The sequence below is a fragment of the Sus scrofa genome, chromosome 7 (assembly GCF_000003025.6).
Source record: "Sus scrofa isolate TJ Tabasco breed Duroc chromosome 7, Sscrofa11.1, whole genome shotgun sequence".
Lineage (NCBI taxonomy): Eukaryota > Metazoa > Chordata > Mammalia > Artiodactyla > Suidae > Sus > Sus scrofa.
Genome location: NC_010449.5, coordinates 33,377,486 through 33,391,367, shown reverse-complemented (window position 1 = coordinate 33,391,367; position 13,882 = coordinate 33,377,486). Strand labels below are relative to the sequence as shown.

Sequence of the window (13,882 nt, the reverse complement as noted above, 5' to 3'; positions counted from 1 at the left end):
CATGCCTTGTAGAACTCAAGACACACAACAGATTGCTTAACAAAGCTTACTGAACAAGGGATAGGCTCTGGAAAACAGCCAAACCAGCCAAAGTCCAGTCAGAAACCTCATTAACTGACAAGATAGCAGTGGTCTGGAGATTACTATAAATGCAAACTGCCCAGGTGAGGCAAGAGAATGTGGCATCCATTAATCTGTCACTAAAGTGCCTTCATTCAAGGCTGGGAAGTCAGTCCTTAATAAATGTAATTACCCTGGTTAGGCACTGTGCCAAGGGCCTTGACAGGCATCAGAGCTCACTAAACCTCAGAGCAACTCTAGGATATACTTTTTTTAAAGAAAAAGAGGCAGAGAGGTAAACTGCCCAAAAGCAAGCAGAAATTTATAAAGTCAAATTCTCAATTCAGGTCTCTGATTCCAAAGCCCATGCCTGGCCACTGAGCTCAGCTGGTTTTCTGGAGAAAAGAGATCAGCATGCCCTTCATCATTGGAGGCATTTTGGAAGAGCCTAGGTTGGATGAGAGGGGGCCCTTCATCAACCTATCAGCAAATAAGAAAGGTCTTATTCCCCGACCAGCACTACTATTAAATTCTTTTAAATTTAATGTGACCTCCCCCATACGTATTAATCGAAAAACCTTGGAGTTCCCCGGTGGCCTAGTGGTTAAGGATTCAGTGTTGTCACTGCTGTGGCTTGGGTTTGATCCCTGGTCCAGAAACTTCACATGCCACTGGTGCAGCAAAAAAAAAAAAAAAAAAAAAAAAAAAGATGAAGAAGAAAAAAAATCTTTTAAAAGAGAAGTGCTTGTGAGAGTTTTTCTTCCCGCCCCCACCCCACCCCCCAAACAACAAGTAAAGCGGAAAATGGGCAACATTTTGTTGAACATTCCACACCAGGCTTGAAGGTTGAAAATGGAGAATACATCCCAAGGAATGGAGTTGCTTTTGGCAATACCAATAACAGAAAGAAGAAAGTCTCCATGGCCTCCTGCAGAGACACTATGAAGCACTATCCTTTACCTGGCTCAGGATGTGCCTTTGGGCTTAGCAGGAGGAATGAGCCCAAGAGCCTCTAATAGATGGAAAACCAATTCTGCTGAAAGTGCTACTGCTTCCACTTTAGTTTGGAATGTGCACCTCAGCTCTCTCCCAATGATCTTTAACACTTTCCTGTAAGACCCCAGGGAACTCACACCCTACGCTTGAAGAAAAGACAGAATGTTTTCTTTAATCTCACCCACACCACCTGTTCACATCAATTTCTCAAGCCCTTACAGATGTGGCCACCTCGTGTATTTTGACTCTAGTCACAAAGCACCCTCATTCTTAATTACTACCATCTCACATTTCCCCTCATCCACCCTGCATCCCAGTCTCCTCTTTGACCACTTTGTGTTCTTACTCTTCCAACTGACCTCCAAATCTGATATCTGATACAGATGTGTCCAGTGACTTCTCTGCATCCCAAATTTAAACACTAAACCAACACAGTCCATTCTTCGTACCTCTAGTTCCAACCAAAAATACATACAATGTAAAACTATTCAGATAAACCTAGGGGGCTTTCAACTACAGGATCATACAAATCTAGTCACCAGACAGTTTAAAACCAAAGAGAAAAAAATGCAGCCTTTAGGTGCACATACATCCACAGAAAAAGTTTTACTGTGGCTATCATTGTCTAAATTAATACATACTAATACTGAGATTATAAACCCCCGAAGAGACTCTTAGTATACACACCACGTAACACTCCACACTTTTACTCAAGATTGTATCTGTACCACTTAAGTTACAACTGTTCCTTGATTAGATCCTGAGTCACACACAGTGAAGAAAAAGATTGGTTTTACAAATAAAACACACAGTTTAATCACATCTTGGAATTGCTACCGTACTTTGGGGGGGGGGGTTTGAAATGGACAACAGGTAAGCTAATTAACAGTGGTCTATACACAAAAAGAGGGGATATAGGCTTCAGAGAGTAAATGACTATATCCTCCTAATAAACAAAAGAAAAAAAAGTTCCTTATAAGCAAGTATTTCTGTGGATCAACATGACCAAAAACAAAAAAAAATCCTTTTAAAGGTGAGTAGCACAGCTTTGTGTTACATTAAAAGGGAAAGGCAAACTAAGAAAAACTGTACAGTCATACACTGTGAAGATTTTGTATATACATGAGAAGTTTCATATGCAAACAAAAACACTTGAAAAACATGGTTTTCTGGATTTCAGTGGCATCTGAAGAAAATGAAGAATACCACCCACGCTTCCCTGGGACAGAAATCAAGAAATCATATATCTAGAAACAACGTACACTTAAATATACCACATTTTCTCCCACTTTCAGTTTATTATTTCTTACTGGTTATACACTCCTGGCCAGGGGGCCCCTGGTGACCTACGGGTTAAGGGTGCGGCACTACCACTGCTATGGCACAGGATTGATCCCTGGCCCGGGAACTTTTACATGCTGCAGACATAGCCAAAAAACAAAAAACAAACAAAACACTCCTGACTAGAAAAATGACTGTATTATTCAACCTATTGTGTGTTTCATTCATTATGCTAAAAAACATTCCTTCAAGGTAGAACTTTGCCAGCGTATCTATCCATATAAGACACCCTAGAAAGGGCTGAAATTGAAAAACCAGTGACCTGAAATAGGCAAAGACTGTGAAAGTATGTAGATATTATGATCAGCGAAGCCCCCCACCCAATCTATATTCTCCAAATTCCTGCCCCACTCTTCCCGTTTGGGGCCATAAGCTGGAGGAACACCCTCACACCACACCATGTTCAGAAATGCTACCTACCAATGCAACCACGTAAGGAAACCAAATACTGGCCAAGAACTTGACTGCAGGAAGAGTATTTGTGATACTTTTGAATGGTTAGAACACTTCTCCTTCCAGGAAGTGTGGCTGAGAGTGTGATGATTTATACAAATGCACTTCAACTTACCAGTATGTAAGAGTCCAAGAGGTGGATAAGACATCAACAACTGTCACCTCATATCACTCCACTTTATCAGCAAGAAATGAGAAATGGCATGCCCCAAAAGGTCCCAAGAACAACATCCCCAGCCTCACTCTTTACCAGGATACGGAGGCAGCAATGAGGTTAAACAGAGCCTATCCACAAAGGAGACACAAAATGCTGTAGGGTGGTCTGCCCCACCCCCCACTAGAGTGGTCACAGCTGCAATCCGTGATCTTTCCCAGAATATTCCTCTACCCTAACAAAACTGCACCTGCTTATGATATATGACATTTGGTGCAGCTGAATGAACAGATGCAGTTAGCTAGTACTACATCTTCTTCCTACTGCATTCTTTTTTCCTCTGGTCAACAGCTGCAGCCGTAACTTCAGATGTCCAGCACTGTCTGCAGCTCTGTCCCCTGGCCTCAAGGATAACATGGAACTTTCAATTCATCTTGTGCCATTCCCTCAGCCTAGTGCATCACAGATCAGTTTGGTCTTGCCCACTGTTGCTGGATATTCCAACACACTCCATCTTCCTCTGTATACAGGGACTTGAATTTAACAAGTCCAATGCATTTACCCCAATGATGTATCAAAAGCTGCCATATGAGATTTACATTTGTGAAACAAATATTACTCCTCTACAAAAAATAATCCAAGATGAATACCTTCAAAAATTCACCTCACTATAGAGAAAAGGAGGAAAAAAAAAAGATTCTTTATTAGTTCAACATCTCTGAGGTTGTCAGCTTAATAGAGCTAAAAAATGGGCAAAGATAACTGACCTAAAACCTAATATGAAAAAAAAAGTTCAAATTATAGACTAACTTGTACTGAAAATTTTTTTTTTTTTTTTTTGTCTTTTGTCTTTTTGTTGTTGTTGCTATTTCTTGGGCCGCTCCCGCGGCATATGGAGGTTCCCAGGCTAGGGGTTGAATTGGAGCTGTAGCCACCGGCCTACGCCAGAGCCACAGCAACGCGGGATCCGAGCCGCGTCTGCAACCTACACCACAGCTCACGGCAACGCTGGATCGTTAACCCACTGAGCAAGGGCAGGGACCGAACCTGCAACCTCATGGTTCCTAGTCGGATTCGTTAACCACTGCGCCACGACGGGAACTCCTGTACTGAAATTTTAATTCCCAAAACTGATCAAAGGGGCATGTCCCAGTAATCTGAATTAGCAATAGCACTGCTTCCCCTTTTGGACTAGAATATACTGGAGCAGGGAAAGAAAAAAAAAAAAACAGAGCTGAAAATTAGACAAGTCCCACATTTTCATAATATGAGAAAAGACAGATTTAGAGAAGTCAGAAAAAAATAGGCTTGAATGTCAATTATATCCCAATAAAACTAAAAAAAAAAAAAAAAAACAGGGAAGAAAAGAAAGCTTGAAAATCCTGGCTGCCTATCTGGTCAACATTCTAGAAGAACCCTGTCCAACAGAACTTTCTGGAAGAATGAAGTATTCTATATCTGTGTTTCCCAAAGGAGTAGGCACTAGCTACCGAGATAGAGAGTATTTAAAACACAGCCAGTGTGGAAGTTCCCACTGTGGCACAGCAAGTTATGGAACTGGTATTGCCACTGCTGTGCTAGGATCGCTGCTGTGGCACAGGTTCGATCCCTGGCCCAGGAACTTTCACATGCTACGGGCTCAGCCAAGAAAAAAAAAAATCCAAATTACATTATCTCTCACCCTCTTACTACTCTGACTTCAGTAAATAATATTTAATATGCTGGGTTTTTAAGAAACTTAGTCATTTCAGGTTCCCATGTGATGCAGCAGGTTAAAGATCAGCATTGACACCACTATGGCACAGATCCCAACTGCAGCGTGGGTTCTGGCCTGAGAACTTCCGCATGCCACAGGTGCAGCCAAAAAAATAATGAAAAACAGGAGTTCCCGTTGTGGCTCAGCAGGTTAAGAACCGGACTAGTATCCATGAGGATTCGGGTTGGATCCCTGACCTTGCTCAGTGGGTTAAGGACACAGTGTTGCTGCAAGCTGCAGCGCAGGTCTCATATGCAGCTCAGATCCTGCACTGCTGTGGTGCAGACCAGTAGTTGCAGCTCCAATTCAACCACTAGCCTGGGAACTTCCATATGCCCCAGGCACGGCCATAAAAGAAAAACAAGAAAAGAAAGAATTCTTAGCCTTCTGATTTTTCCAGCCCAAAAAAGGTTAATGTATAAAAACTAATGTTAATTTTAATATCATTGAGGACTATGTCTTATTTTATTATTATTATATATATATATTTTTTTTAGGGCTGCACCCACAGCATATGGAGGTTCCCATGCTAGGGATCCAATTGGAGGTGGAGCCACTGACCTATGCCACAGCCACAGCCACAGCCACAGCAATGGGGGATCTGAGCTGCCTCTGCAACCTACACCACAGCTCAGGGCAACGCTGGATCCTCAACCCACGGTGCGAGGCCAGAGGTCAAACCCGCGTCCTCATGGATGCTAGTCAGGTTCATTAACCTGATCTTTTTAGTCAAAAGTCTTCAGTAAACTTAAAAGTACTGGGTTCTCATTTTTGGGGAGGAAGGGATGGTAGTGGTGAATGGGAAAGAAAAGGGTAAATTCAGAGAAGACGATCATATCAAAAGAGCCATTATGTCCTGCATGTTAACTCCTAAAAAGCTACTGCTTCAAACCAATGTAAGCAATGACTATGTTCTCTTAAAAAAATAATTTCCCTGTGTTCCATCGCACCAAAGGGCAAATTTTATGTTTTCTAGATGCCCCAAATGTTATCAGGAAAATGGGGCAAATAGAGAAACATAATGACAGTGAATACTTCATTTAAAGCATTTTGCATCTTTTTTTTTTTGGTCTTTTTAGGGCAGCACCTGCAGCATATGGAGATTCCCAGGCTAGGGGTCTAATCAGAGCTATAGCTGCAGGCCTAGGCCACAGCAATGCCAGATCTGAGCCGCATCTGCAACCTACACCACAGCTCATGGCAATGCCAGATCCTTAACCCATTGAGCGAGGCCAGAGATCAAACCTGCGTCCTCATGGATAATTGTCAGATTCATTTCTGCTGAGCCACGATGGGAACTCCTAAAACATGTTGTATCTTCACATGCACACAAAATTAAAGATGCAAAGTAAAACTGTACAACTCCTGGAATTTACCCAAAGGAATTAAAAACTTATGTCCACACGAACCTGTACATGGATGTTTACAGTGGCTTTATTTATAACTGCCAAAACTTGGAAGCAACCAAGATGAATGGATAAACTGTGTTAGCTCAAGACAATGGAATATTAAAAAAATGAGCTACCAAGCCACAAAAAGATATGGAGGATCCTTAAATGCGTATTATTAAGTGAAAGAAGCCAACGTGAAAAGGCTACAGTGTGATTCCACCTATATGACATACTGGAAAGGGCAAAACTATGGAAAGAGTGAAAAGATGAGTGGTTGACAGCGGTTAGGAGGGAGGAAGCAACGAACAGGTAGAACACACAGGATTTTTACGGCGGTGAAACTACTCTATACAACAATGTAATAGATACAAGGAACCCAAGGAATATACAACACCAAGAGTGAACCCCAGTGGACTGTGGGTGATAACGGCGTGTCGATGTAGGTTCATTATAGTTACAGATGCACCACTATGGTGGGGATGCTGAAAACAAGCGAGGCTGTGCATAGGTAGGGGCAAGGGGTATACAGGAAATCCCTGTATCTTACTCTCGATTTTGCTCTGAAACTAAAACTGCTCTAAAAATATAGAATCTTAAAAAAAAAAAAAAAAAGTGGACATGAAGAATAGACTTGTGGTTGCCAAGGGGGTGGAAGAGGGGAGTGGAATGGACTGGGAGCTTGGGGTTAGTAGGCGCAAACTATTGCATCTGGAGTGGATAAGCAATGAGATCCTGCTGTATAGCACAGGAAACTATATCTAATCATCTGTGGTAGAATACTGTAAAGAATGTATATAAATGTACAACTGGATCACTTGCTATACAGCAGAAATTGACAGAACACCGTAAATCAATTATAATAAAAATTTTTTTAAAAAAAGTAAAGCTTCACAAATGAGCTGTTTTGTGTTTAAGAGAATGTTTAAGGGGGTTTTATAATCAAACAGATAATTAGTGACATCACTGGAATGAACATTCTACTGATTAACCAGTGATTCATGTTGTGTTCACATGAATTTGAAAGGCCAGGTTAAGCTGGTTGAAATATGGCAAGATGATCCAATTCGGAGATGAAGATTGAAAAAATGAAAAACGAGTGTGAGGCCACACACTGCCAGGAACCGGCACACTTGCCAGATAACTCACAAAGTGACAGAAACAGAGTTCCACATTGATTCGCAAAGCCTGTGATCAGAGAAAATAAGAAAAATAAATAACTTCTATTTAGCCTAGTCAGTATCTTGTTCAATCAACTTTCTACTAGTAACCATTTCATGGAGAAGAATTTACTTTTTGAGACTACTCTTGATCTCTGTCCTAACACCATCTTTATTTAAAATTTATCATTATCTAGCAGATCTAGTTAGTAAAATGCTTTAACAGAATAGATCACAAAATTAAATACAATGAAATCTATTTCCCTAAAGAAAATGTACCTGCGCAGTATTTATTTTGACATGATTCATTAGAAAATAAATTATGGGAGTTCCTGTCGTGGCGCAGTGGAAACAAATCCAACTAGGAATCATGAGGTTGCAGGTTCAATCCCTGGCCTCGCTCAGTGGGTTAAGGACCCAGCATTGCCATGAGCTGTGGTGTAGGTCATAGATGCAGCTCGGATCTGGTGTTGCTGTGGCTCTGCAATAGGCCGGCAGCTGCAGTTCCAATGAGACCCCTAGCCTGGGAACCTCCATATGCTTCGGGTACGAGCCCTAAAAGGACAAAAAGACAAAAAAAAAAAAAAAAAAGAAAAGAAAGAAAGAAAAAAAAGAAAACAAATCATGAACCTTTTTTATCAAAACAATGAATAGTTTACCTAATAAATCTCATATCTAAACTATCCCATTATTCCTTATATACCAGACTGAACATTTATGTTTACTATACTTTCAACTAACTTATGAAAAAATAGCACTTCTCAAAGTTTCCATTAAATTACAATGCAATAAGATTGTCTCCAACTGTAAAAGCAGAATAACTGTAAATATCTGTACTTAATAAGTAGAATTAAAAAGAAAAGTCCACCTTTCCTCATCCTAATTAATTACCCTTTCGACTATCCTACAGTGTACTCAGTATATTCTTACTGTCTTCCTAACTTTTTTGGTAATATTCTAGAGGTCTGCTCTTTCTAATTTTTTTTTTTTTTATGTATTTATTTAGTCTTTTTGCTGTTTCTTTGGGCTGCTCCCTCGGCATATGGAGGTTCCCAGGCTAGGGGTCGAATCGGAGCTGTAGCCACTGGCCTACGCCAGAGCCACAGCAACGCGGGATCCGAGCCGCGTCTGCAACCTACACCACAGCTCACGGCAACGCCAGATCGTTAACCCACTGAGCAAGGGCAGGGACCGAACCCGCAACCTCATGGTTCCTAGTCGGATTCGTTAACCACTGCGCCACGACAGGAACTCCTGCTCTTTCTAATTTAAAGCTTTTAGATAATTTTGAAAATATCCATGAGGAATCTATATCCTTCAGTGTACTTTACACGTCTAAACAATTTAAAACATAGCTTCAACTAATACCACTCGTATCTATACAATTTAAAAGCACTTTTACATATATAAGCATTTCAACTAAAGAAAATGCACTAATTGACTTTCAGATTTCAGATTTGGTGATTATAAACTAACATGTTTTTTGCATGATTACTGAATGCCTAAAATAAGCCAAGAAAATGCTCATGCTCATATTGCACTAAAAGTTTTAAGTCCATGTCTTGGAGAAAAAAACTGTTTATGATTAACCCTAAAAAACATTTATGTAGTAAAGAAACATCTTCCAACTTATAAAGAGGTAAATCTTCAACAATTTCCAAAGAGGCAAAGTTTCCCAGTGGTCTTGTTATAAAAAAGTAAAGATACCTACACATAATTTCACAATATAAAGCCAAAGAAGAGAAAACTAGAAACTGTGTGTGTTCTGAGCATGACCATATTTGCATTGCATGATCCTCTTGGCATTCTCCTTTCTAACTTCATTCCCATAAGACCAACCTCAAAGCTCTCCTCTTTTAACCAACCCCCACTGACCGGAGTGGACAGTGCTGGGCAGCAAATCCTACAGCCTAAGTCACTGGAGAGAAAAGCAATCCCAAAGGAACTGCTCTGCTAGTGCCAGAACATTCTGCTGAGAGGCTCCTCCGCAAAGGGCTGGGTGTGGGCCCTGGCTAGCTGACTTTTAAGACCTGTGGCTTCTCCAGAGTGCAATGCTGACTAAAGTTTTCAGAGAACACCTTCATGTTCATGAAGGGAAAAGGCAAGATACTTCCTGAACAGCTCTGACAGCTACTTCTCTCCATTCTCTGGCCACAACAGAGGTAGAGCACTGCTCCTAGCCATTCTGTACCTCTGGACTTGGCAACAATTCCACAAACACACAGACACACACAATTATACCCACATACCCAGGCCATCCTCAAAATCATCCAGTAATCTTTCACTTTAAAAAAATCACCTCACAACTCAAAAGTTTTTCGACAGCTCCCCAGTGCACTCAGGATAAAAATCCAAAGCCTTAAGCATCACTTGCTCTCACCACCTCGGCCTCATTTCTATCTGACTCCTCAATCCACTCCAATGAACTTTCAGCTCCTCAAATGTGTCGTGCTCTTAACATCCAGGCCTTCACCCATGCTATTCCCTCCGTCTGAAAGAAACCCTTCTCCCCATCTATTTCCACTCGCTCCTAGTCTTCCTACAGGACTAGGCTGGTGGTTACCTTCCTCTACCTTCTTCTTCCTCTTCTTCTGCCTCCACCTCAGCTGGACTAGGTGCCCCTTCCATCACACCCTACACCAAGCCTAACACACTTGTAATTTTACTCCTCCGTGCCCCCTGCACCCAGAGGATGTTGCCAGTGCCTCAGAGGCACCCAAATATTTGCCAACTACATTCTAAGTTTAAACACACATCAATGTAACCCATGCAATAAGGGAACCAGGTTCAAAGTCAGTCATGATATAACGCAAACTAGGTGGCAATTTTGTGTGCGAACTATACATGTGCCTTCGAACACCCTTAGGAAAGGCTAAAAAGAAAATCTTTCACTATAAAAATATTAACTTTGTTTTCACTATTCCTGTTAGGCAAACTGCAGTTCATAAAAAGTGCCAAACTGAAATTATCAAAAAAAGCAGCCCTGGTTGCTTACAGGTTAAGTATGGCATGAGTATAACCATTTCTCTCTGCTACTAACAAACTCTCCTTGCATTACGCAGAACTCTGCTGGCTAAAGGTAAGAAACTATTCTATTCCCTCAATTTCTAAGTTGTGATATATCTTTTAGTAAGGGTTCCACTCATAATAACAGTCCCAAGGACATAAACATGTTGCCAGGAAATGGCTCTCTGATACATCCTGGGCATTAGCTGCCACTGGCAGCTACTTTCCTTGAGCCACATGTCTTCTTTATGAGTTACAATCCAAGGCTTGTGACACCAGATTTTTCCAGGACAGCAGACTGATGTCATAAACGTGATGGTATTAAACATTCTAAAGAGCTCACCAGCTCCATCCACCCTGAAATCCTTGTATTCGAAGGGAAGTTTCCCCATCTGTAAGTAAAGCCTTGGTTTCCCCATCTATTATAAATAAAGAGATAATGATTCCTACTTAAGATTCCTGTGGTAATTAAGACTGTGAAACCACTTAGCAGACAACACAATTACTATTTTCAAATCAAAAAGTAGACTATAAAACCTAAGATACTTTCACATCTTCAGAACTTTTGGTAATGCCATAACTTATTTTTAACTAATGTCCTTTCACTGAGAAATTTTTAAGAAAGTAAAGGCAGAAGGATGAGAAGGTCAGAACTGATTTTTTGGTCATAATTTTTGGATAGGATAAACTGCACAAAAATCTATATCAAGACCCACTTTCTAATCTTGCTCTGCACTCCCAAAAATCATAGCTTTAATTTCTACCTCAAGAGTTCCCAGGATGTGAGAAACAGCAGAGATAAAATACTTCAATACATCTTCCCAAGATGTCCTCACCAGAAATAATCAGTTCCTTACTGCCTCTAAGCACTTCCAAATACAAGGTTATCTTTGGAAAGTAAAAACAAAACAGAGGACTAAACCTCACAAGTCGGCCTTCAAAGTCTCCTGTTTCCTTACAACAGATCTAGAGTCAAAAGGTATGATGCAAGCACCTGTTAGGTAAGACGGGTGGCAATCCATAAAAACTCTCCAAATGTTACAAGGAGAATTTAAACTCTAACTACAGGTGGGAAAGTTGATTTCCCATCTCATATATTTTCACTCTTAACACAGGATGGCCAAGTAATAACACAGGCTGGCCAAGGCGGATACTTTTATCATGAATTAAAAAAAAAAAAGTGAGGAAAGAAGGAAAATTTGACCCAATTGAGCTAATTGGCTCTCACGTTCTTAAGCCAGCTGACTTGAGTTTTTTTGACAAGGAAATATTACAGATCTTCTGAAACGTGCTTTAAATAAAGGTGAGACCTCGACAGTCTTATAACTTTACCCTAGCCTGGGTTCTGGGCCTGACTTGTAAAAATGGGTGACGTGTGAACAGCTTCCTAAAAGCAAATGGGGCACTGGGATATAATTTAGGAAGTGATGATGCAAGTCTCTGGGGGACAGGGAGCAGGGGAGGTGAAAAAGTCAGAGGAAATACCCTCCTACTGCCTGGGCACCAACTCCTACCAAAGAGGGGAGGAAGGGCTGGCCTTCACAAGCCAAGAGAAGGGGGCACCTCAGCTCCACCCGGAGGTGCCAACACCGCCCCCTCATCGCTGCCCGCAGCCCTGCCCCCTTACCAGGCCCGGGCGGCCCCTTTCGGCCCAAGTCTCCGGCAGGCAGTCCCGAGGGTGGCAGCACACCTCGGGCAGGGCCTCCTCTGCCCACCCCCAGCTCCCCACGCCGCACCCTCCCTCAGGACGCGGCCCCTGCCCCCTCCCCGAAGGCCCGGCCTGGGCCCAGTCCCCAGGGTTCCGGCCTCCCAGGGCCCCGAGGCCTGACCAGGCAGCCCCGGCGCCAGCGCCTGGGCCCCCGCCCCCACCCCCACCCAGCCTGGGCACTTACCCCCAGAAGCCGCAGGGACAGCGAGGCGGCAGGCTGGGCGCTTTGCTGCGCTCGCTCCCGGCGTCTCCCATGGTGCTCGGCGGCGGCGGCGGCGGCGTCGGAGCTCGGCGACGGTGGCAGCGGCTGGGCCTGGGCCCCGCTAGAAGGAGGCGGCGGCGGCGGCGGCGTCGGGGGGCTCGGGGCGGGGGGAGGGGGAGGGAGCGGGCGCGCGGGCGGGCGCGAGTCCGGGGCTCCGAGCCGGGATTCCAGGCCGGTCAGCTGGAGGCGGGCCGCACCACTCGACCTACGGAGACGGGGGGGCTGGGGGAGGCGCGGAGAGCAGAGGGAGGGGAGCTGAGGAGGTGGGGCGTGCGGGTGAACCGAGGACCGCGGGAGAGGAGGGAAGACCCGGCGCCCTCGGTAGCTCCCACCGCCGCTTCCAGCCAGAGCGATGTCCCGTGCGGCGGCGCTGGCAAGGATCTGAGGCCCCCGCCGGCTCTGGCGTAGCAGCGGCCGCTGTGAAACCCCCGGCCGCGCTCGCTCCGTAACACCCTCCCCTCCCCCGGAGGCTGCGCTGACCGGACAATGGCCGCTCCGCCCCCTCCCCTCCTCACGCACCCCTCCCAAGGAGTCACAATGGTCTCGCCCGGGGGAGCCGCCGCCAAAGCCCAGCAGCTGATCAGCTGGGATCCGGGCGTGCCACTTTGTTCAGCGCCTCAAAGGAAGAGAACTGGGCCGTGGGCAAAGCCGAGACCGTTGAGCTAACACTCGGCGACGGGTTTTTGAGGCTTTCTTATGTTGGAACTTTTAGAATCTGAGGCAAACTTACCTTCCCCTCGTGTGAAAAAGGGGAGCAGGCTTCTGAGTACTCTGGGGCACGTTGCTTTCCCCCAAACGCGAATGGTACGCCCCAAGCGAGAGGGGGAGGAGCAGATTAGTTGTTTAGGTAAGTTGGGCCAGTCCCAGAGCGGCGCCTGAGCGCTGCGCATGCGCCCGGAGACACCCGTAACCCAGTATGGGGAGGGGCCTGGAGGAGCGCTTCCAAACCCGGAAGTGAGTCTCGGTCGGCCGGGGGTTGCCTGGGTCTTCGGCTGCCTGAGAGGCCCACTAACTCTTCGCTCTTGGACCTGGGAGATACTGGGGAACATTTCTCCACCAACTGCTAACCCCTGGAAATCTCTCTTCCCAGTCCTGCCACACCCAACTCACCCAGGGAACTGGTCACCCTTTGGCAGTAATGAACTTCTGGGAAATATAACCCTCCTTCTTTGCAGCAGCAATGGCAAGGGGTGGGAGGGTGGTTGTCTTAGTCATGTTCTGTGCCTCTAACCCCATCGGCGTCCCCAACCTCAGAGACACAAGTCCACTCCCTGTGCCTAGACTAGAAGAACCTCTGTTCTTCCTGGAGTGGACGTTTTGATTTTTAGAGAGGAGCTATGGCCGAGTCAGTGATGGCAATTAAGTGATCAAAAAGTTTGAGCCACTAAGAAAATGAGTCCTTTAGCGTTCCTTGTCTTTGATCCGGAACTTATACTGACCTCCAACCAATTATGAACAGAAGGCAGTTGTTGATGACTAAATTCAAGGAGGAGGAAACTTCCACCAGACTTCCTGGAAAGGTGATCCACAGCTGAGGCCCTTATGGCTCTTAGAAATAGCTGCGGTGTTCCCCCGACCTGGCAGGAGTAAGAGAGCCT

At 44.5% G+C, this 13,882-nt stretch overlaps 1 protein-coding gene across 3 annotated transcripts in view; it reads right to left on the bottom strand.

Moving 5' to 3' along the window:
• The window catches only part of ZFAND3 (zinc finger AN1-type containing 3), a 339,806-nt gene extending 326,667 nt beyond the window's left edge, over window positions 1–13,139 (bottom strand). The window contains exons 1-2 of one of the 3 annotated variants that reach the window (XM_021099855.1): window positions 13,015–13,139; window positions 12,207–12,489 (exon numbers count right to left, since the gene is read on the bottom strand). In XM_021099855.1, coding sequence (XP_020955514.1) covers window positions 12,207–12,277 — 71 coding nt within the window. In that variant the 5' untranslated portion in view covers window positions 12,278–12,489; window positions 13,015–13,139. Of the gene's footprint in view, window positions 1–12,206; window positions 12,768–13,014 lie in introns of those variants that run through there. The other 2 variants (XM_021099854.1, XM_021099853.1) reach the window with 2 other exon arrangements.